The sequence below is a fragment of the Typopeltis vanoorti genome, chromosome 23 (genome assembly GCF_054136105.1).
Source record: "Typopeltis vanoorti isolate ZY-2024b chromosome 23, IOZ_Tvanoo_1.0, whole genome shotgun sequence".
Lineage (NCBI taxonomy): Eukaryota > Metazoa > Arthropoda > Arachnida > Uropygi > Thelyphonidae > Typopeltis > Typopeltis vanoorti.
Window position 1 is genome coordinate 20,587,568 of NC_143571.1, and position 22,853 is coordinate 20,610,420.

Here is a 22,853-nt window from a genome sequence, read left to right on the forward strand (position 1 = left end):
GATTTGTAAACACCAAGACCACTATAGGATGACATCACATCGAACATTAAAATCTCATCACATGTTTTCTAATGACCGGATCGCAACCTTTGTCAGCCTTGGTCTAAATTTGAGTACAAATGGAGCACGATTAATTAGATTCTTTTTTGAAGAAACAAATAACTTATATTTAAATAAATGCATGATCTTTTAATGAGAAAACATGTAAAATCTGTCTCTCCAACAATAGAAAAATTCAGCACTTGATTCGTTTTATAGCGACTGAGGCTTGTCTTTCTTATATTTCTAAAGAACAATTAAATCTAATCTAATGTTCTTTATATGATGTGCACATCTGGATAAATTAAAAAGGGTCTTATTAAAACATATATATATAATGTGTGCGACAGCTAATTTTAGAGCGCCAGTACTGGATTACTGCGCTATGGGAATCAGGCAAATTATAGCTTAGATTGTTGTTCAAGTGTGAAGGGTCCAGAACTCTTTCTTTTGATCCGAAAATTCTTCTTTCAAATTCACCCTTGCATATATATAAATTAGTAGTGCGTTCCCAATCAACTTGGTATGGCCGTTCTTCAAGGTTAGAATTTGCCGAGAAGAGGACATGACTGGAAAGGGCGCTCGCTCGTGTTCGACTGTAAGAGATGTCACGTCTATGTTCCTCAAGACGAAGTGAAACAGATTTATCTGTCTGGCCAAAATAACCAGAACACAACCAACTGCATTTTTCTGGTGTTTATAAAGGTTTTGTGCGACTGTGGTCGACCTTCTTTTGGAACATAGACGTGACATCTCTTACAGTCGAACACGAGCGAGCGCCCTTTCCAGTCATGTCCTCTTCTCGGCAAATTCTAACCTTGAAGAACGGCCACACCAAGTTGATTGGGAACGCACTACTAATTTATATATATGCAAGGGTGAATTTGAAAGAAGAATTATCGAATCAAAAGAAAGAGTTCTGGACCTTTCACAGTTGAACAACAATCTAAGCTATAATTTGCCTGATTCCCATAGCGCAGTAATCCAGTACTGGCGCTCTAAAATTAGCTGTCGCACATTCAACTCATGCCAACGGTAGCACGCGGTCACCTATTCAAATATGACTGTTACTATTCTACTTTTTATTAAGCTGGAAAGTCCATGTTTTTTGCCTTGTTATTTTTTTATAAGTCTTATGTTTTTTTTCTCACCTGAAGAAGTCGGAGCACCGATGAAACTAGTCGTGATTTATTAAAGGTTTTTGTTATACTTTCTCGGGTTCTAGTCAGTTAAATTAATTTTATAAATGTATGCATCCCGAGTAAATCCTAATTTCAATTTATATATATATATATATAGATTCCGCGAATTAATTATTGTATCTGGTACCAATGACGGATACTTTTGATATCCCTGATTCTACAATGCCTCGGTGAGTCTACCAGAAAAAATAATTCATGTAATAGGATTATTTTAATAATTATATTTCTCACCTGTTGATTTTCCTTCTTTAAGCAGAAAGTGAAACCATATCTATCCACTGGGATGGACGCAATCACCAATAACATTTTTTAAAAAAAGTCCTCCACCTACGCTGTTTTGATTTCTTCCCCTAAGAACAGCCTTAATTCTCCCACACTTTTTAAGTATCTGCTCTCGTGTACTATCCTGACATTCTGATTGGCGCTTTACGTCTTACGTCATCAGTTCCCAGAGAAACACAGCGACAGGAGAGGCCTGCAAATGCCAACAATAACTATAACAGCTGAGCATTTAATTGGAGCAAATATTTCGTAAAGATCAGTCCTGCTTTATAAAAAGCATAACCGAATTCACTTGTATCAGCTATCCTGTCACAACGGTCAACACGCAGCTGCCGTATATATAATCTTCCGTACAGTCTCTTTTCTCTCTTACCACGTGAGCGCTCTCACTTTTCGCATACTTTATAGAAGAGAGAAATACTCTTCTAGCATTTTTGTTTCAATCAGCACATCCTCCCTTCAGTTTAACATCATGAAAAGCTCGCAGTATTGTGTCCTTGTGGCAGGATCGCTGATCGTGCTCCTGAGTCTGATGTCCAGTATTACGACAGCTAAATCGCTGGACTGCCAAGAATTCTGCAGAAAGACAGGCTTCGACGGAACCGTAGGCGAATGCCGATGTGGATTTTACATTTTCAACAACAAAAGAACCTTAAAAGAGTAAGTGAAGAGTTTTAAAATAGCTTATACTTATTAGTGTATGGTGTATGAATATGTATCGATATTTTATCTAGAAAATTATATATTTAAAATTTTAAAATTTTAATTAAAAATTGAATTATTTAATTGTTTCGTGAATATGTAATAGGTAGTATGGATTAAGCTCTCTATCTTTCTTTTTATGTATTTGTTCTTTCTCTAAATTATTCTTTATAGGAAATATATTAACTGTTATATGCCAATGAAGAAGTTTGCGTGTTTCAGGATTTAAATGGGCTTTGAAAGTTAAATTCTATTTTAAAAACCAAGATGGTTCTTAGTAGATAAAACGTCAGTAGTTTACATATTGTTGTCCTAAATCTGCAGCTATTGATTCATATTATAAAAATATATTAGTATCCCTAAATTAAATAGAAACCGATTAGCAAAAAAAGCATAGAACTTTTTGTAGCTGAATATTAAATACACATATTTAAATTTTGTTGAAAAAATTTGGTGTTTATCTTATGATTTGTTTAATGCACCATAAATTATAATGTACTTTAAATATATATAAGAAAATTATGGATAAAATTGATAATGGATAAAGATCTTTATCTTATTATTTTTATCGTGCAATTTAATTCGATATATATATCTATATATATATCTATATTTAATCTGATACAATTTTGGGTAAGTGTCAGTAAGTAGAAAAATAATATACAATGAACGTCTTTTGCAAAACTAATCCAAACAAATTAGTTTAGAGCAGAGCCTTATTGCGATACTATTAACTGTGAGCACGTTACTCACTGGATAAGAATCGTATACACTGTACTAGAGGGAGTTAACTAAGAGTGTAAATAGTTTACTTCTGTCCTGGAAATTTCGGGTTTATTTTAACTCTAGAGAAACTGATAAAGCCACAATAAAAACTCCATCTGACATATTAAAAAGCTAATAAATTAGCCCTAGAGGGCGGTGGAAGATCTTCTTCATATTTGTATGTGAATCTCATCTTCGTAGGTGAGATGGCAAACCTATAATAAATTATACTGTGGGTGAGCTAAGAATAAAAAAATCCGAAACTCTACTCTAAAAACCACCTGCAAGCATTGTAGAAGTATCGCACCTGGCGATAAAATTCTCAAATCATGTCTTAAGTTGGAATCGAACCAATGAACTATTGTTTAGCGAGTGTCGAAGCTATCTAAATGAACAACCGATTATAAAAATTTCGTGTGAATGGGATATTAAAAGTCTCTGGGCCCTGGTGGCATTTCTCCAATGGTTCTGAAGATCTGTGTTCCTTCTATTCCATGTGGCCTTTTAACACTCTCCGATTCTTCTCGCATTTGTTCTGGAGCTGGGAATTTACTTCAGATAATCCAATTCTAATGTGTGTGTGTGTGTGTGTGTGTGTGTGTGTGTGTGTGTGTGTGTGTGTGTGTGTGTGTGTGTGTGTGTGTGTGTGTGTGTGTGTGTGTGTGTGTGTGTGTGTGTGTGTGTGTGTGTGTGTGTGTGTGTGTGTGTGTGTGTGTGAGAGAGAGAGAGAGAGAGAGAGAGAGATGCCGTAGTATGGAGAAGTTGCTACTGTAGATATCTCTACGGCATTTATCCAGTTGGATACAGAGACATATTAATTAGGATAACAGTATATACAAGTAACAGTATTATACAAGCTTGATGAATGTTTATCTTCAAACTTCACAACTAGTTCTGTTGTTCAACAAATCTCTATTTCTTCATCTTCCGTTTTCCTTCTGTATATCAACGACTGTCTCCAGTTGTCAAATCCAATATACAGTTTTAATGATGACAGCACAGCGTACGCTCCTTTCTCATTTGAGAAGCCTCTCAATCAACAAAACGTCTATAACCCGAAATATTCTGTTCTCCAAGCAATTCATTCCTCAACGAGGTTCTGAAAACCTTGTTAAGTTCGACGCTAGTAAAACTCAAGATGATCTTTCGTATCTTGCGTTCACTTTAACTTCGAATCGCTCTTGGCATAAATATGTTACAAATTTCGCTTCCTCAGCATCCACAAAATTGGGGGGGTTTATTTCGCTAGAAGAATAACTTTGATCATTAAACATATTTTAGTTCTATAAAAGTAATCACAAATCCGCACAACCATTTAATACTGTACTTCGATTTTGCGTAAGCCCTCTAAAACTTCCTAACTTATTGGAAGCAAGTGTTATTGGACACTTGTGATGGTCGCGAAGCTTTGTATGTGTATCTCACAGAAAACGAGAAGACAGAATTCATAATTTTATGGATATTCTTGCTGAAGTTCTTGTTCTTAAATGTGGAAATAGCTTTCCATAATAGAATATGCGTCAAAGTTCTATCTATTTGGGGTACAGTTCTGATAACTACCTACAACCACCATGAACCTGTGTTAAGGTTCGGCTCGTCGTTTTATGGAGATAAGATTTTTTTATCAAGAAATAACGACGTTTTCCTGCAAGCCTTTTTTTTAAATACTAGTTTACATCGGTTGAAAATCTGTTAAGAAAATGTTAATTTTTTTAAAACAATTTTAACCCAAATTTGGTCTTGTTTTGCGCCACAAAGCTTTTTATAATTCTTTAGCTGTAAACAGTATCCAGATTGCAAACGCAACACTTTACAGTGTAAATCTATACCTTATAGATGAATATCCTGGCGAAGTTCAATACCGGTAATTTAATTTCTTCTTGTTTCTCTCTAGAACGTGCTCTTCTAAGAACCTATTACCAAAGGAGAGAATAAGTGAAGTATTTTTAGAAAGAAAAAAGAAGAAATTGAATTACCGGCATTGAACTTCGCAGGATATTTATCTATACTTTGCGGACAGATTATGATGGGAGATTTTTTTTACAACTGCTTATGTGAAATAATAAAGATAAGTGCAGCATTCTGTCTTCACCGGAACTATAAATGAAATTTGCGGTCATTGAACGAAGAAACTCAATGTAGAAGAGAAAAAAAAAAACAGTCCTGAAGGGCCCCTTGCTTAGTTGTGAGCTTTAAGGGCTGAAACTTCAATCTGTCACGTGAAGTTTAGTAGTCTAAAAAGAAATTTGTCATCATTTAACGAGCTACAAAATAATTACAACAAAACACTGAATATAGTTTAGCGGCAAAGCATTTTTGATTGCCCAGAGAAGCAAAACAAAGCAGAATCTTGAAACCTGTGATAGTTTTTCTAAAGTTGTGTGCACAGTCGTATAATTCTCTTCCTTTTACTAATTTGTCCATTTCCAAATTACAAAATAAATCCAGAATTAAAACGACAGCAAACTTTAACGGAGCAGCAAAGGTTTCAAAAATTATTAGATAGAAATATAATCAGAAGCAGATAATCTTTGTTGTGAAGGTTCGTCACAATTCATCTGAATGAATTTCTTTTCTAGTAAAATAAATCAGCCACACTCGCATTTAAAGAGAGTATTATATGTATTTTCGTTAATAGAGCCATTTTGATAGTTTCTTAAAAACAAATCAAATGCATATTAATCCATTTTGATACTGTTAAAAAGCTTTGCATTCTACAATCGCATCTCTTAGATTCTCTATTTCCGACTTCAAGAATACCTCAGAGGAAAAACCAGTGAGCGTTAAATATTTGAGATATAAAAATTCAAGTTGATAAAATGAGAAAATAACGAATGGCTCAGTAAGTAACTTTCCCAACTCCTAATCGTATGGAAGTCTAAAATTATCCACATATGCAGCCATTCGTTTTACAAGTTTCATTAATTTACGTAACTTTTTGAGTTCATCAGCAACAACAAACGACTCAAGAAACTAAAATGAAGAAACCAAATATGTGATTTCGTATTTGTCTTATTTAAGTTTTTGATTAATTAAGTTTTTGTTGAACTTGTACTGATTAAATTTTTTATTAGTTAATTAGAAACATATTAATACATTGAATAAAAAAAGGATTAAAAAGATCTACTTTCTCTGAGGAAAACGAATTTAATTTTTTATCTCCCTTTGCTCTACCTTTTTTTTACCTTCCAGTTCATTTAAAAAAATCTGTAGCCTTTACTTATGTTTAATCAAACCACATCCTCCACAGCGATCCCTTAATTTTTAATATGAGCCTAAAAGACTAGAAGCTAATATTAAAACCGGATTATAAAAAAGTAGAAAAATAAGCCCTTAAGGTTACACAATGGTGGAAATATAAGGCTTTTATTATGAATAGTAAACAAGGATTTAATACATCTTAAAGGGGGAAAAACTAATTTTAATTGAAGTAAAGTAGATAACCACAATTATAATTTTTTGTTTAATTTAAGAATAGTGTACCCATATAATTTGCTACAAAAAATCAGTAACGCCCATTTGGTGTTTGTTAATTTTGTGGCCTTCATACCTATAAGAGGATGAAAAATAAATAATTCATAAGGCTCAACAGTAAAGTCTCCAACAGCGAACCACAACCAGCAATCATCTTTGTTTCCGCTATGGTGGAAGTACTTTGTAATCTTTTATTTGTTGACTTGACCAGAAAAGCTAGCTTAAAAGAATAGCAGGAAAAGTTTTTTAGAGATTGTACAAGCCATCGAAACACATTATATAGATTGATATTTGTAAAAAAAGGGTTTCCAGTCTGGTTTATCCAATGAAAATAGCCACTAAAAGATGCCCATGATTTTTATAATAATGCAAAATGTATTTGAATCCATGTTTCGAAGAATGTCGAAGAAGTCTTTCTTAAGGTAAACAAAATAAAAATGCTCAAATATCTTCAGAATATTTCTTCAGTCCATCCTTTGTACGTAATATTCACAATATATAAGTACTTAGAATTGTCCTGAAAATAAAAAATTGATATTTTGCACGAAAATCCCAAGTTCTTCATATTGGTACCACAAGCTTTGAACAGGAGGTCAAGTATTCATATATATATATATATATATATATATATAGTAATTATTAAATTAGTGAAAGGTAGAAAGAATTGATTGAAAAGGAAAGAAAACTTCCAAAAATAACACTCGAAGTTTCGATGTCATTTCTCTAATAAGACATTCCATCAAAGTCACTCAAACTATCTTTAAATATGTAATTATGTTTATATTTAAATATTTCATTTCATGCTTTCTTAACTAACTCATATTTGAAAACTGTTCGCTGCAAATTTATTATCGTATCGGCTCTGTTGAATAATCAAATGGATTTTTCTTGCGACCAATAATTAGCAGAGCTGATGAGAAGCTAATGATCTACTTCAGATACGTTTCGCATCAAAGTGGATCGAAATGAGTTTATCTAGGCTTCCATTTAGCAAACGAGAGCGAGTTCTGAAAACAAAAACATTCTTATAAAAACGTAGCAAGAGCCAACCCAAGGTACTGAGGCACTCAACCAACCAGGCAGTTGTCGGCCTGGTTGGCCGAGTAGGTGGAATATTTGAATCAACAAGTGGTGGTTTTGAATCCAGCTGAGGGAATGGATGTTTGTAAGACCGTGCTCTGGACGAGGAGGGTTTTACAAACTTAAAAATTAGACATAAAGAACACACGCGCACATACACAGAGAACAAGAGCGAGAGAGAAAGATCTTTACTATCTGTACAAAGTGTTTGTTTCTAAATGTTTTTCCAAACAGTGGATACTTGTTCACTGCTACTTTCAAATGTAAAATATAAACATAAATGGAACGGAAACAGTTTTCTACAGAGATATTGCACATGTGAATCTCCCCGTCATGGAAACTCAGAAGATAACAGAGAGTTAAGACAAATTCACATAATCCATCTGATAATATGCAGTATTCCTTGTTGTCATACAACCATCCACGATCATTTGATAGTGTGCCTGCTCATTTCTCTCAGGTGTAATCATAAGCATCGGCCTTCTGCTGTAACCATACAAATAAATCCAGTGGATTCCTAGGGGAGATTTTAGTGGCCATTTTACCGGTCTCACATCTCCCTATCCAGCAGTTGGGATGGGCACGAATCCCTAACAGTTCTGGGGAAATAACTGAGGGCTTCATAAAGCAGGAACCGAGTACGCCAGCGTGTTGCTAATAACACGTCTTCTAACAACAACAGCAGTTCCTTCTCCAATAATTGCCGGCACCACTGGCCAGTGAGCTTCGGTGGACAGAACAACGAACTGATGAGATGGTCTCCAATGCTGTTGATCCAAATATTACATGAAATATTTTCTGATGTATCAAGACTCCCTGATTTCATAAAGGTCACTAAGCATTCGCTAGTTAATTGAGATTCAGCAGTTAAAAACACACCAGGAAGAAAACCGGATTTGAAACATGTTATAGAAACTATTAACCAGTGCTGATTGGAGAGGGCAAACCCGTCGGAGACAGTGTCTCTGTTCGTTTAATTTCAGTTGCTGCAATTACTCCTGATGGTTGGTACGCCATTCGCTATTGGACTAGTCATCAGGAGCAAAAGCCATATCAACATAAGGCGTTTTCGCCTTTTGTCATCCGAATGGGAGGCGGAACAAGTAGCGAACATTTTAGAAACTACGCAGTTATTCAAGACAATTAAATTAAAAAGATCCAGCTGATGCTGTAGTGTCTGCAGTACTGCGAATGACTTATAAAGCGACCGTTTCTCATGAAGAGGGGGGATATTGCTCAGATAAACGACATAACATGCAGTTCAACCTTTCGTAATAAAAAACGTGGGTGTGAATAGCACATTACTGCTACAAATATAATTACGTATTACATATAAATTCAGTTCACGCTAGTTCTTTTGAGCACACTAAGCATGTAAGCTACTTGTTTATCTGTTATATCATCATCATCATTAATAACAACAACCATGGGTCCAATGCCCGTAGGTGTCTCTGCCATCTTGATATGAGGCTTCCATTGCATTCTATTTTGTGCAAGATGACTCAGTTTGTGTATAGAGTTTATTTAGGCTTCCATTTAGCAAACGAGAGTGAGTTCTGAAAACAAAAACATTCTTATAAAAACGTAGCAAGAGCCAATCCAAGCCAACCCAAGCCAAACCAATTCAACACCATTTGACGATGTCATCGCCTCATTCTCTGTTTGGTCTTCCTCTTTTGTTCGTTCCTTCAATCATCCCAAACGGCAGCATTTTTATTTTCCTCTCATCGTTCGTTCTACATATATGGCCAAAGAGACGTAGTTTCATGTTGATTATTTTCTGGATCAGGCTTTCTTTTGGTTGTATTCGTCTATAGATTTCCTCATTGTTCACTTTCTGGATCCAGCTTATTCTCAAGATCTTTCTATAGCACTTCCTCTTAAATTCTAATATCCCCCTCCTTTCAGATTCTCTCACATCCATAAAGCATGCTGCTGAAGATACAGTTTTCTACAATGCGCAGTTTAGTGTGCATCTTTATAGATCGGTTCTTCCATAATGTGTCCATAGCCTTTAAAATAGTTGTTGCTCTGGCTATTCTAATTTTTATATTTTCTTTTGGGGGGATCCAAGTCATGCGTCATGTGGTATCCAAGATACATGAAGTGTTCCACATTTTCCAGTTGAAATCTGTCTATGGTAACTCTGTTACCATAGACAGATTCAGTGTATAGTGTTTGCAATGTCTGTTCCAGCCGTTCTGCGTCTTCTTCAATCAGGACGATATCATCTGCAAAGCAGAAGTAGTTTATTCTCATGCCATTTATTGAAATGTCTCCACCGTTTTCTTTAATCTTATCTAAGTGTTCTTCCCAGATGTGTGATGAAGATGATTGGTGATATTGGGTCACCTTGTCTTGTGCCTTGACTAGTGACAAACCAATCTCCAGTAGCGCCTGCTATTCTGATTTTCGCTTGTGCTTGGCTGCTTACATCTTTCAGCAGGCGGATCAATTTATTGTCCACACCATAGGATCATAAAACAGCCCATGTTATATTTTTGGTCAATATTATCAAATGCTTTTTGGAAGTCCACGAAACAGCAATATATCTTTTTTGTTCTTTCTTCGAGCTACATATATCTGTTATATATGTAGAATTAATGTGACTGTATAATGACCGGGACAAGGCTGTAATATTCTTATAAAGAAACAGAATACGTAACGGTGTACATTTTCTTCCAAAATATCGTGTAATGTATCAAATAAATAAGCGTATTTAGGAAAGAGGAAGAAATGTATGCTGAAATTAAACAATAGGTTTTGAATATCGAAATTTGAAATGGGAAAAGAAAAGATAATTTTAATAAATATAGAGTAATTGATTGGAGCAAATAAAATAAAGAAATAGTTGTGAATAATAATGAGAAATACAACGACAGAACTGGAAAGTTATATGAATACAAATTCAGCTGTATCACATGAATGTTGATGACTGCAGGAGAGTGAAAATGAATGAAATGACCAAAGACAGCAAACTTGTAATAAGGAGAAATAATTTAATTCATTTATCTATATTATGAAATTGCCATAATTACTTCCATTTCCATGTTGCGAATTTTGATAGATGCCGCATTCCCTGTTTCCAGTCCCTTTATTTATCTCGAACACGCTTGTTTCATTTTCATATAACCTTATCATTATTCTGACGTCACACCCTATCTTTTAGATATTTAACACTCATAATTTTCTAAATGGTGTTCGCGTAGGATTTGGTAACTCTGTCATGATAAAATATAAAGAACGACCATTATAGGATGGATTCTACACATACGGGCCACCGAATTCGAAACCTTTATGCAGTACGTAAAGTTCACTTACGCAGCTCATATGTAAAAAACCTTGATCACGTGCATCACCATGTCTTCTAGGGAATTATTCAAGAATGCTGCTGAAAATTTGAGAAAAATTTCGGAGATCGATAAATGGTCTGCTGTGGGTTCCAGTTTGGCTGGAGTGACGAATTTTAAAGCCGACGAGATTACTGATTTTTCAAAAGGTGAGATATCCCTGGTGTTCAATTAGTGGAAACATAACTCGCCTTGCTTGACTGAAAGACGAAACTGTGGTCCTAAGACAAGCTCTCAGGAACGAGATCGCCTCGTTTGAGAAAGCCATATCTCACCGAACTATGCGCAGAGAATTTAAGATGATTGGTATTCGCATACATTTATGTAAAACAATTCTAATTCAATGACCGGTATGTGTAGTTATCTATTAAACAAATTTTTTTATGCGCCTTATTTATAGATGATTACAGAGGTAGTTGATCTTTGGGAAAGTCAAGTAGGTTTGTTTACGTTCTGTAAGAAACATCAGAAAAATTGTTTGTAGAAGAACATACACGCATATACCCACCCATCCACCCACCCACCCGCCCACACACACACACACACACACACACACACACACACACACACACACACACACACACACACACACACAGTTCAGTACATACCAATAAATACTAGTTAGGACAATGCACATCGCCTCCATCTAGCACGCTGTAGATATGCAAAAAAAAGCACTGTGACAATAAATGAAAGATGGAAACGAGCTGCCTACCTACCTATGTAAAATATTTCTAAGTTATCCAATAATTTGTCGTTTTTCTTTCTCTATAACTTTATTCTTGACTTCCTACTATGCTAACTTTCATCATTCAGTTTTTATAATCTGAAAGCTAAATGTTCTTTAATTTCTCGTCATTCACTTGATGTTAATCAAGTCATTGATGTCGCCCATTTTGATCTTATCCATTCCGAGGTACTCGTTTCATTTTACCTATCATTCTTTTCTTCTAGGCGGAAAGCTTAAAAGAATGATTAATATTCACATTCAAATTGTATCAAAATTTATACATATGCCAATTATCTCAGAGAACAAGGAGGAGTGCAAGAAAATGATTAAGACACAGAGAGAGAGAGAGAGAGAGAGAGAATTTAATTTGCTTTGACGCAGATTAACGTTGATACCGAAGGAGACGCCTCATGCTAAATACGAATGAATGGCCCAATCTAAAATTTATATTTCATTTTCAAAACCGCAAAGATTTGACCCGAGAATTCTCATTTCCATAAGCAAATCCGTTACCTTTAACCTTGAAGAAATTCGTAAGATTTCCGGGTTTTTTTTTCTTTCATAGAAAACTCTATGCTCTTCTATTCTTCCTAGCCATTTCGCTAGACTCTCTCTCTCTTACACACACACACACACACACACACACACACACACACACACACACACACACACACACACACACTGGTGCGCGAGACAAAATCGCATTACAAGTGAAGCGAGATTATATCGGACAGGTTTATTGAGAAAAAACATTGTTTGGGTTGTAGGTTAAGTTACTTCATGATTGTAGAACTCGAGATTTTTAGGTGGCATCTCGTTAATATTTATTTCTTAGTTTATTGAGTTATGTAAAAGCGGATATATTTAAAAACCAGCTTTTTCATTTTTCAAATAACGTTATAAGAAAAATCTCACTTTCAAGGCAACTAAATTTCGAGAACAAACGAAAGTTTGATTTAAAGTTTAACATGGAAGATAACTGTTTCGATCTGTAAATTTTTAAATGCAAAAAATAAATAAACCTATTTTCGTTGCTCAATTAACAATGACAATTGCCATTTGGTTCAAATCCTATTTACGAGTGAATAAGCCTTTATGAGGACTTTTTCCACCAAAAGATGAATTAATGTCTTTTAAAAAAAAGATGAAGAGTTTTTCCAAAAGAAAATGTTCGTATTACTCGACAAAACAGATCCAACCGAAGCGCAGTTAGTGTGTATAGTAAACTACGGAGATAAGATCATTTGCCCTGTTCGAGCTGCATCAAAACTCTATGTTATCAATATCTAGTAAATCCACTCGGAGTTATTTTCCTTTTTTTTTAATTTTTTATTTTTGGCGTTTTAAAATTTTCAGCTAGACTTGGCTGAATCATAAAATTGGGTTTATTCATAATATTCCTTAAGTTTCCTAGAAAGATTATTTTTTTTGCACCCAGTCGTTTTCTATTCATAAAGATGTTTCTCTGTTGTTGTTATAGTTGTTCATTCAGTCGTTTTCGATCTTCATCTCACTGGGCTTCTCACCTTTTCTTGCAGGTTGTAAATTCAAGTTACTAAGTCCCTTTATGTTATCCATTCAACTCTGTGGTCTTCCTCTTCTCATTTCCTCAATCTTCCCCAAACACTCGTAACTGTCTTTTCCAATGATTCATCTACTCGCATAATATGCCCAAAATAATTGACTTCTGTTTAGCGATGATCGTCTCCAAGGAGCATTCTCTCTTTATACTCTCTAAAACTTGGTTATTATTATCATTCTTGCAGTCCAATGGATTCGTAATAATCTCCTTCAAGCACATAATTCAAATGAATCAGTTCGCTTTCTGTCTTTCTTCGTAATGCTTCAGATATCATATCCGTACATCACTACTGGAAATGATAATTCTAACTATCGTGACCTTACTCAGACTTCTATCGTTCATAATTTTTATCAGATTTAACATAGCTTTTTCCCGTGACTATCCTTCTTTTAATTTCATTTTCACATTTACCATCATTTCTTATTCTGGACCCCAGTAAGTCATAACGTTCAACGATCTCTATTTTTATCTCCCTCTGTCATAAATTCATTTAAATTACTAGCAGCCATCAATTTTATTTTGTCGATGTTTAAATTAGCCCGATTTCGTTGGTTTCGCCCTTAACCAATACAATCAACCGCTCCAGATCCTCTTTAGTTTCTGCTATGAGGGTTGTATCATCTACATACCTTAAATTATTTATTTTTTTCTGCCACCTGTCTTAATTTCAGCCGGGTCTTTTTCTAAGTTAGCCATTCTCATAATATATTCACTATAAATATTAAAAAGATAGGACAACATCATGTAACCCTGCTCTACCTCTTTTCTCATTCTAACACAGTCTGTTTCTCCAAAGACTGCTTTTATTGAAACTTCTTCGTTGTCATACATATCAAGAGAATTAGATGCTCAGGTATTCCTATTCATCTGATTACATGAATATTTAGCATTATGAATAATGCTAAATATTATGTTTAGGAAGGCCAGTTTATGAAGCTGTAAGTCATGCAGCCTATTATGAATGGTATATAAGAGAAAAGTGGGGAAAGAAAGTTATTTTATTTCAAGATAAAAATGCATACCTCTTACTGGCATTGAGGTTAAAAGGATAATGAAGCAGCTCAGAGGCTGCCGATCGTTAATGAATTGGTAAATCCCAGGGAATATAAAAAGATTTAGGAAATTTCATCAAGACTAGGACACGTCTTGGTATTTATAGTCATCATAATCTTTTTATTCAATACAACGTCTATGAAAGAAACGATCGAAATACTGATTACAACGGCATAGCCAATTAAAGACAAGCGGTCAGTTTGGTCTATGATATCTTCTAGAATCTCCTGCATGACGATTTAAATGCCTCTGAATGTCATATGCACCCAGGGCCAATACCTTCTGTATTTTACCTAGATTTGATATCCATCGGCTCGAGAGTATTTAAACATTACATTAATAGGTTTTACCTCATATAAGTTAGTAGAAGTATGACACAAGTATGGGCATTTAAATTCCTTCTTGTTTCTCTTTTAACAGTTCATAAATGCAATGTTTTCATTATCTTCAAAGTGAACGTTTTGATTTTTTGCTAGAAATAAAGCAAAAAAAAGAGGAGATGAAAAGAAACAAATCGATACCAACAAGTTTTATAATCTTTGAAAGCTTTTAAAGTATATTTGGAATGCACCAGAGTTACTTCTATTACATGATGCTTCCTTATCATATTTTATGAGTTATCCCATAGTTTAGAAATTAGTTTCCATCCAGTCTATTCGTACAAAGAGAGACAAATTTTCCCAACAAAGTTTCTCTGCTTTGCAAATAATAAGCAGTCATTAGTCTGGATTTTTCGACTAATGAATGCTTTACAGTACTTCTAGTTTCAACAAGGAATGCGGGGGATTTCTGTCATCTTCGTTGGCAAAACGGAAATTCATTCAATGTGTGATTTAAGATGATCGCTGATGAAAACAATGGTAAAGGAAGCTGTGCTGCAGGATGCTCTTTAATTAATAGAGATAAGTGGAAGATAAAAAAAATAATCACTTTAAGAGATGGCTAGTGAATATCTAAAGAGAAATGCATCCTCCGAATGATAAAAGCTTTTTCTCTCTCTCTCTCTCTCTCTCTTAACTAGAAAACAGAAGAATTAGATTATCCTGAATTATGGGCAAGCCAGCACATTGTATTTCTTAATTGTGAATATTCTTTCTCCCTAGTTCTAATTCTATTCTTTTGTAGGGTAGGAAGTAAAATATTTAGTGGAATACGAACATTTTCAAATCTTAGGTAGAAGAAGAAACATTTTCTTCTACATGAAGTAAAAGAAACTCCGAAAAACAAACTCATCTTATACGCAGATCTAGCAGCTATCCCATAGATGTCAAGGGTTTCCGAACTCAAATGTCCTGAGTACCAAAGAGACATACCAACTATCCCTTTTGATGAGAAGTGGACTAAAACGCACTCTTCTATGGCAGGTGTCTGATAACCATAGAATTTTGTGAATGACACGGCATACGCTGGTTTAACCTCTGGATACTTGTCATAGAAGTGTGGACTTCGGTTCTGTCTTGATTCTTACAGAAGAGAGTGTGAAGAACGACATAAACAACACCGTAAAAACGCATGCTACGGCTCCATTTTTCTGGGCTATTCACAATACTGAAAACCCATGCTTGGTTTACATTAGCTGAAGCAAATATGGGCAATGAGGCCAGTATATATATTCTGTGTGTGCTGATTGCATGTGTTTTGTTTGCTCGTTTTGCTATTATGAAAAAACCGAATTTCCGGGAATAAAAATTACAACCCCCCTCCAGATGAGACAAACCCAAACACTTTTATCTGTAAGTTGTTACGAAGGTTCCACGCGTCGTACATAGGATCTAGTCATACTGGACTCGACGTGAAGCAGAGGAGAAGATGCATGCTAAATGATAATAGTTGTGTACAACACTTAAAATATGATACGATTTAAAGTTAATCTACGAGGGTGGTCTGAAACGTTCTCAGCCTCGGCCACAGATGGCAACACTCTCGGCAAGATTTTTTTTCTAAGTTGGTACATCCGTCATAAGCATCCATGTGAAATTGCAAGTCCTGCTATCAAGTAGAATGACTTGATAGAATTTATACAGCTATCTGAATTATAAGTGTTGTTTGTATCCATTGAAACGGATAAAATTGAGTATCGTGCGATTATAAAATTCTTTTTAAAAGAAGGTTTAAAGCCAACAAAATTCATTCCAAGTTCATAAAAGTTTATGGGCTTTCTTCTCCTTCGTTTTCGGCAATTGAGAAATGGGCTGTCGAGTTTAAAAGTGGTCGTACCAGCCTTGAAGATGATCCACGCGAAGGAAGTCCAAAAAGTGTAACAACACCAGAAATCATTGATCAAGTGCACGATATGGTATTGGATGACCGGATATATATTGTCCGATCATCCATTACCACAGGATATATTTTGCATGAAGAATTGCAAATGAAAACGTTTTGCGCAAGATGGGTGTCACACTTGCTCATAGCGGATCAAAAACGTACTCGGATGAAAATCGATGAACAGTGCTTGGAGCGTTTTAACAAGAATAAAACTGATTTTATGCGTCCATTTATTACTATGGATGGGATTTGGATTCACCATTACACACCAGAATCCAAACAGCAGTCAAAACAGTGGACAGAAGTTGGTTGTTGAGCGCCAAAGAAGACAAAGTCGGTTCCATCAGCAGGAAAGGTCATGGCATCGGTGTTTTGGGATGCTAAAGGCATTTGGTTTATTAATTATCTTGAAAAGGGTAAAGGAATAACCGGGGAATATTATTCCAATCGAAAAAATGCGTGAGAAAAGACCCGGTTTGCAGAAGAAAAAAATCATCTTTCATCAGGACAATGCACCTGCCCATAAAGGTGTTTTTTTGGCAATGGGAAAATTAAGGGATCTGCAGTATGAATTGTTGGAACATCTATCCCCCCCCCCCACACACACACACAGATTTGGCTCCCTCTGACTTCTATCTGTTGCCAAAACTAAACCTCCTCCTCGCTGGTCAGCGTTTTTCTTCGAATCAAGTGGTGATTACAGCTGGAGAGGGGTATTTTGCAGATCTTACTGAGGTATAATGGTGCTGGAGCATCACTGGAATAAATGTATTAGTCTTAAGGGAGATTATGATGAAAAATAAAACTAATTTTGAAATTATAAATTCTTTTTATCAGAATTATTTATCAGAGAGTACGGTTCCATTTGGTTAGTGTGGTTTTCTCCAAGGACTCCTTGTCAAAGTTGAAACTGAACGTATATTCTAGAGCAGGGGTTCCCAACCTTTTTGTTTCCTAGAGCACATTCTAAAATGCCGATAGGGCGAATGGCACCATCTATTTTTTCAAGCAAATTTTTTGAATTCGTTAGTTAAATGAATACATACAAAGTTTACATTATAATCAAATGTTTTTTACTTAAAAGTTTACATTATATAAAAATTAAATTATATATATGTAAGTTAGTGTGATCTTTGGCATTGCATTTCATTGGCCAGTGCTTCATAATTAGGAGAATATGATGATATTCCAGTTCTTAAACTGGAATGAACAACTTCGAATGCGCGTCTACTTTACATTGTATGCGTTTAATACTCGTCATGTGTCATTAACGCATGCGTCATATAGGATGCCATGAATTGTTGCGTGATTATTTCAAACTATACGGCACACGGTTGAACAGCGGCGGGCACACACAAATTGGACGACGAACGCCGTGGTGCCCGCGGGCATAGGGTTGGGAACCCCTGTTCTAGACAATTGTAATTTCTTACACTATGGTGGTTTTGTGGAGAATATCACTTAAGATATCAACATAATAATGCATGATCGTCATACTCTGTGGTGGGGGGGGGGATATATTTAAAAACAAATTAGAGTTTTCAAGATTGCAGATTGCGCGCGCATAGTAACAAGCCCATATATCAAAGTTCATCTCAGAAATTCTTGTTTTGGTGGAGGAAATGGGCCAAAATGAATGATTTCGCTTATCGATATTTGGTAGGTAGATATAACAGATGAATATCTGTCACTACCGTATCCTGATGTTTTTAAAACAATCAGTTGTACGTATATATTTTGCAAAGTAACAAATCGCTTGCTTTGCTTAGAGAAGACTTGTGGAAAAGAAACACGGATATTAAGGATTAATATTTTTGAAATTCAAAATCATTTGTACAGTCTACGGAAGATTAGGGACAGCAAATGATTTCTGAAAGAAAGTAGATCGCAGAGAGGATATTTGATTCCAAAAAATGCGACACGTAATCTCACTAGCATACCTAAATGTAAGCACTGGTGAAAAATAGCAGTTGAATCAGCAAATAATTCAGAATTCCGTCAGATGATCAACATTTGATTTGGATGAGTGCAAGTGAAGATTATTTGAACGCGAATATGGAAGGAAGGAGTTGTGAGATTCTTTTTAATGTACACCGCGTTTAAATTTCTTTCATTTCTTTAACGAGAATTCGTGATTTGGATCGACGATATGGTGGAGCGGGGGGGGGGGGGTTTGCCGTAAAATGCGAAGTGAGAAAAGGCAGTGACGGAATAACTATACGAAAGCAGATTATAATTCTTCGAACCAGTAGTGCAGATATGACAACTAATTGATTATTAATATTTTGATTTGATATTCACAACCCCAAGTAATTTTTAGACTAAACACACAATTAAAATGTAGATAAAGGTGATTACACTAACAGGTGTCAATTTAGCGGCTTCAAGCTGATTGGTTTACAATTACTGCCGAAATAACTGAGGCTATAAAATGTCCGATTTAACTATTCTGCGAGATGAAAAACATTCCACATCGCACGAGGCAGTGAATTCACCTTAAGTTGACAAACATCCTTATTACAGATTCTTTGATTGCAAGATAGGATTCGAACGCAGATCTTTTCCATTGAAAACACCACACCTAAGGTATAATTTAAATACTGTGTCACGTGCAATTGTTATCAGATTTTGGCGCTTTTTTCTAGCAACTGATGCTTAATGAAGTCTCATTCTCAATTATAATCTTGTTACTAATGGTATAATTTACCGTTCATTAAAGAGGTCTGTCTCTGTTTAATACGTAAATTGAGTTCTCATATATATAATATTAATAACAAGGATTCGAAACAAGTTAGTATATTTTCGGTCGGAAGACGTCTAGTAAACTTCTGCTCATCCTGATAAAGCAGGATGAGCTGGTGAATTGTTATGGTGGAAAGATCAAGCTTCAGTGCGTTACGTCTTGTCATTTGTTTTCTGCTATACTCCTAACGATGTATACACTTGTGTGATCAGCATACATTACTTCATAATTTTGAAATTGGATTGAAACCCTCTCGAGCATTTCATTTTTGTTTCACTGTTGTCCCTCTCGGGGACTAAGAGTGGTGTTAAATAGCACACTGAAAGTTCAAGAATGGAAACCGTTTATTATATTAAGTAACCTTGATGTTGATAAAGTTGTGGAACCTGATAGAATATCACTACGTATATTAAGAGAATGTGCAAAGAACTCTCAGGGTTCTCGACTTGATTGTTCAGCAACAGGAAAGCAAGAGGAAGAGTCCCAGAAAAGTGGAATGAGGGGGGGGGGGAGGTGAAAATAATACCACTACATAAGGAAGAATCTAAGTTAGTGGTGTCAACCTATGGTGCCAGTGTTTATATCAAGTATCAGAGAGGATGGTTAGAGATAGAAAACAATCTGGATCGATGAAAACAGAAATATTTCGAGAGAGCAGCATGGGTTTGTTAAGGGGAAATCATGCTGCAGTAATATGGTTACATTTTATAATAGGGTGACTAATGTATGGGATAGAGCACATGATTATACTGTTTACAACGAAATATTATCTGCAAAACTATAGTATATTTCGTACAGTGGAACAGCTAAGTATGTTTTTTTTTTCTAATTTAAATATATTTTAATATTTTTCCTTCATTTTTACATAGTCCGTAAACCCTGCTCTAGAGACTAAACATGGAAATTTTCAAGCCACTTCAGGCCTCCAATAAGCGGTGTGGTAGTCCTCCAGTAGACGATGATTTATCTCCCACCTAAAGACAATCTCAAATATGCATGTCCACTCGAACCTGCAGCATGTTGGTTAGAGAGCAGATACGCAAACCACTCGGCCAATCAGGCCAATTTCGAAACCACTGTTGTTTATCTTATATATCAATGATATAATTCAGGATGCGAAAGGAGATATTCAGTTGTTTGCTGCTTATGCTAAATTAGGAAAAACAATCAGGAAGCTTTACGTGTTAAGATGATGATAACTGAAGTATGAGGATCTCGTTTCAATGTCGCTAAGTGTAAAGTTACGCACTTTGGTCAGAGAAGATGGAATGAGGTTTTCAATAATGGAGGAACTTTGCTTCAGATGATTGAGAAGACAAGGGATCTGAGATTTTTGATGGATAGAGAACCGAAGGTCGCTTTGCAAAAGTTGTAAGGGTTAACCTAAAAGACTGCTGCTGTAATGTTAATGCTGACATGTGCAGATAAGGAGGTGATGATTCCACGGTGTAAATCAATACTTAGGCCTCGTTGATATTTTTGTACACAGATCTGATCACCTGGCTATGTTGGTGATAAGCAAACATCGCATTTGTTTGTCTGAGTTCTTAGGCAATTCTATGTTTGGCAGATATTCCATATTGGGTTATACACAGATCAATTTCCTTGATGCAGCAACAGACAAAAGTTTGCTAAAATGAAAAGTAATAATAATGACAGGTCCTACAATACTAGAACGGTCGTCACAGTGCAGACTCGCTAATAAAAATTTTCTGCGATAAGTTGTATTCTTGTGTCAAATTCTATTCTGCATGCAACTTTATTTCATATGGTTCTTTCCACTAATGCAGATTTACACCTTTCGCCTTACATCTCCAGATTTTGTACGATCTCCTTTTTTGTAGAAATGAAAATATTAAATTCATCATACAATCTTCTCATATCAACAAGAACCTACTGTAATAAATTTTGTACTGTCTTCCCATTTCAATAAGAAGCCCGGAACTATGTTTTTTTCGACACTCTTGATTAGTTTGTTAACAAATCGCCATTTTTCTATGCCTTTTATCATCAGATATCTTCGTTGTGGATATATGCTTTTTCTTCTTACTTTTCTGCCATTTTCAATCAATGAATATTAAGATGGAAAAATGTATACAACAAAATACGAGTATATATTTTGTTCCCACACAGACACAAAATAAAGAATCGCACATATTATGCAACTCTTTATTAAGAATATTTCATCTGAGAGATGTAGGATCATTAATTATCTTCCCCCCCCCAACATCTTACATTCATACATAGGAAAACCTGGAAGGAACTCCGTAATGTTCACAGTCCATCACAGACGTTGCTCAGTGATAATTAAAGTTGATTGTGGTCGTCTGATAAGACTCATATTTCATTTCTCTGAAAGAAATTATTTCTTCTTCGAAAGATAAATAAAATGCTTTGTGAGGACCGAAAGGGTCCAGTTTTGTGATAGCAAGATTTCATTCACTTATTTTCCACAATAAAATATTTAAGGCACATCGGATTATTATTAATGCATTTTCATTTTATTCTGGATATTCTCATCAGCGATAAGATGTCTGATAACTAGGGATTCCGTTTCAAAATAATGCAGTTTATTTTTTCAAAAGAACACACACACACACACACACGTTGGTGTGTGGGTGGGTGTGTAAGCACGCAGAAACAGAGTGCTCATGAGAAAGTGACTGAAGGGAGTCTGTGAGGGAGAAGTTCCTTCTTAAGCGGATCGCCCTCTTCTGTATATTATCAAGAATTCTTAGGGAGCCATTTCAGAATTCTACTGTTTGCTGAATGAATGGAAATTAGTTCCTGAGCGCTATTAATTTCAAAGAGTTCAAACTATTAATACACGGTGTGCTCGTTAAGTAATAAGGTTGATTTTTTTACATGACAGCCCTTTGAATAAAAGTAACAACCGCATGTATAGTTTTATAGTTTTACCACTAGAGTGTGTTGTAATCCCGAGTGCAACTTTCGAGCGTGTGGCAACCGTTGAAGTAAGATTGTGAGTGGAGCGTGTCAGAAGTTGAATCATGAAGCAAAGAGCTGGGATACAATTTTGCTGTAAATTAGGTAAAACTGCTACAAAAGTGTACCAGCACCTAAAAAACGTTTACGGCGATGACTGTCTGGGCCGTGCACAGGTTTTCGCTGGTTTTCAATGTTTAAAGAGGGGAGGAAGTCCCTGGAGGATGAACAACGCTGTGGACGGCCAGTTTCTGCACCGACAAATGAAAATGTGGTGAAAGCTAGGTGAAGCTGTTCTCATGACAAGCGAATAACCACTAAGCTACTCACTGTATGAGAAAGCGGCCAGATTAATCTTTAAAAAGAGATTTGCACACGTTGATACACGAACAGAGAGAGCACCAAGTTGCGTGTTGTCAAATTTTCATCCATTCAGTTAATCAAAATTGTGATGTTACAAAGAATTATCACCGGTGATGAAAGTTGGTGTTTTCAGTTTGATTCGGGGACGAAACGCCAGAGCATGGAATGGCGTGGAACGTCTTCTTCCCGGCAGAAGAAACTCAGGTTGCAAAAATCGTGTATCAAGACAATGGTTATTGTTTGTTTTTTTCGACGCTGTTGGAATTATCCACCACGA

The 22,853-nt window shown here is 35.6% G+C and overlaps 1 protein-coding gene across 2 annotated transcripts in view; it reads left to right on the plus strand.

The window, feature by feature from the left end:
* The first annotated feature begins 1,798 nt into the window (after positions 1-1,798).
* Positions 1,799-22,853, plus strand: part of LOC150093671 (uncharacterized) — a 51,078-nt gene continuing 30,023 nt past the window's right edge. For both annotated transcript variants that reach the window (XM_090413010.1, XM_090413011.1), the window contains exon 1: positions 1,799-2,183. In XM_090413010.1, the coding sequence (XP_090269136.1) occupies positions 1,996-2,183 (188 nt within the window). In that variant the 5' untranslated portion in view covers positions 1,799-1,995. The remainder of the gene's footprint in view (positions 2,184-22,853) is intronic.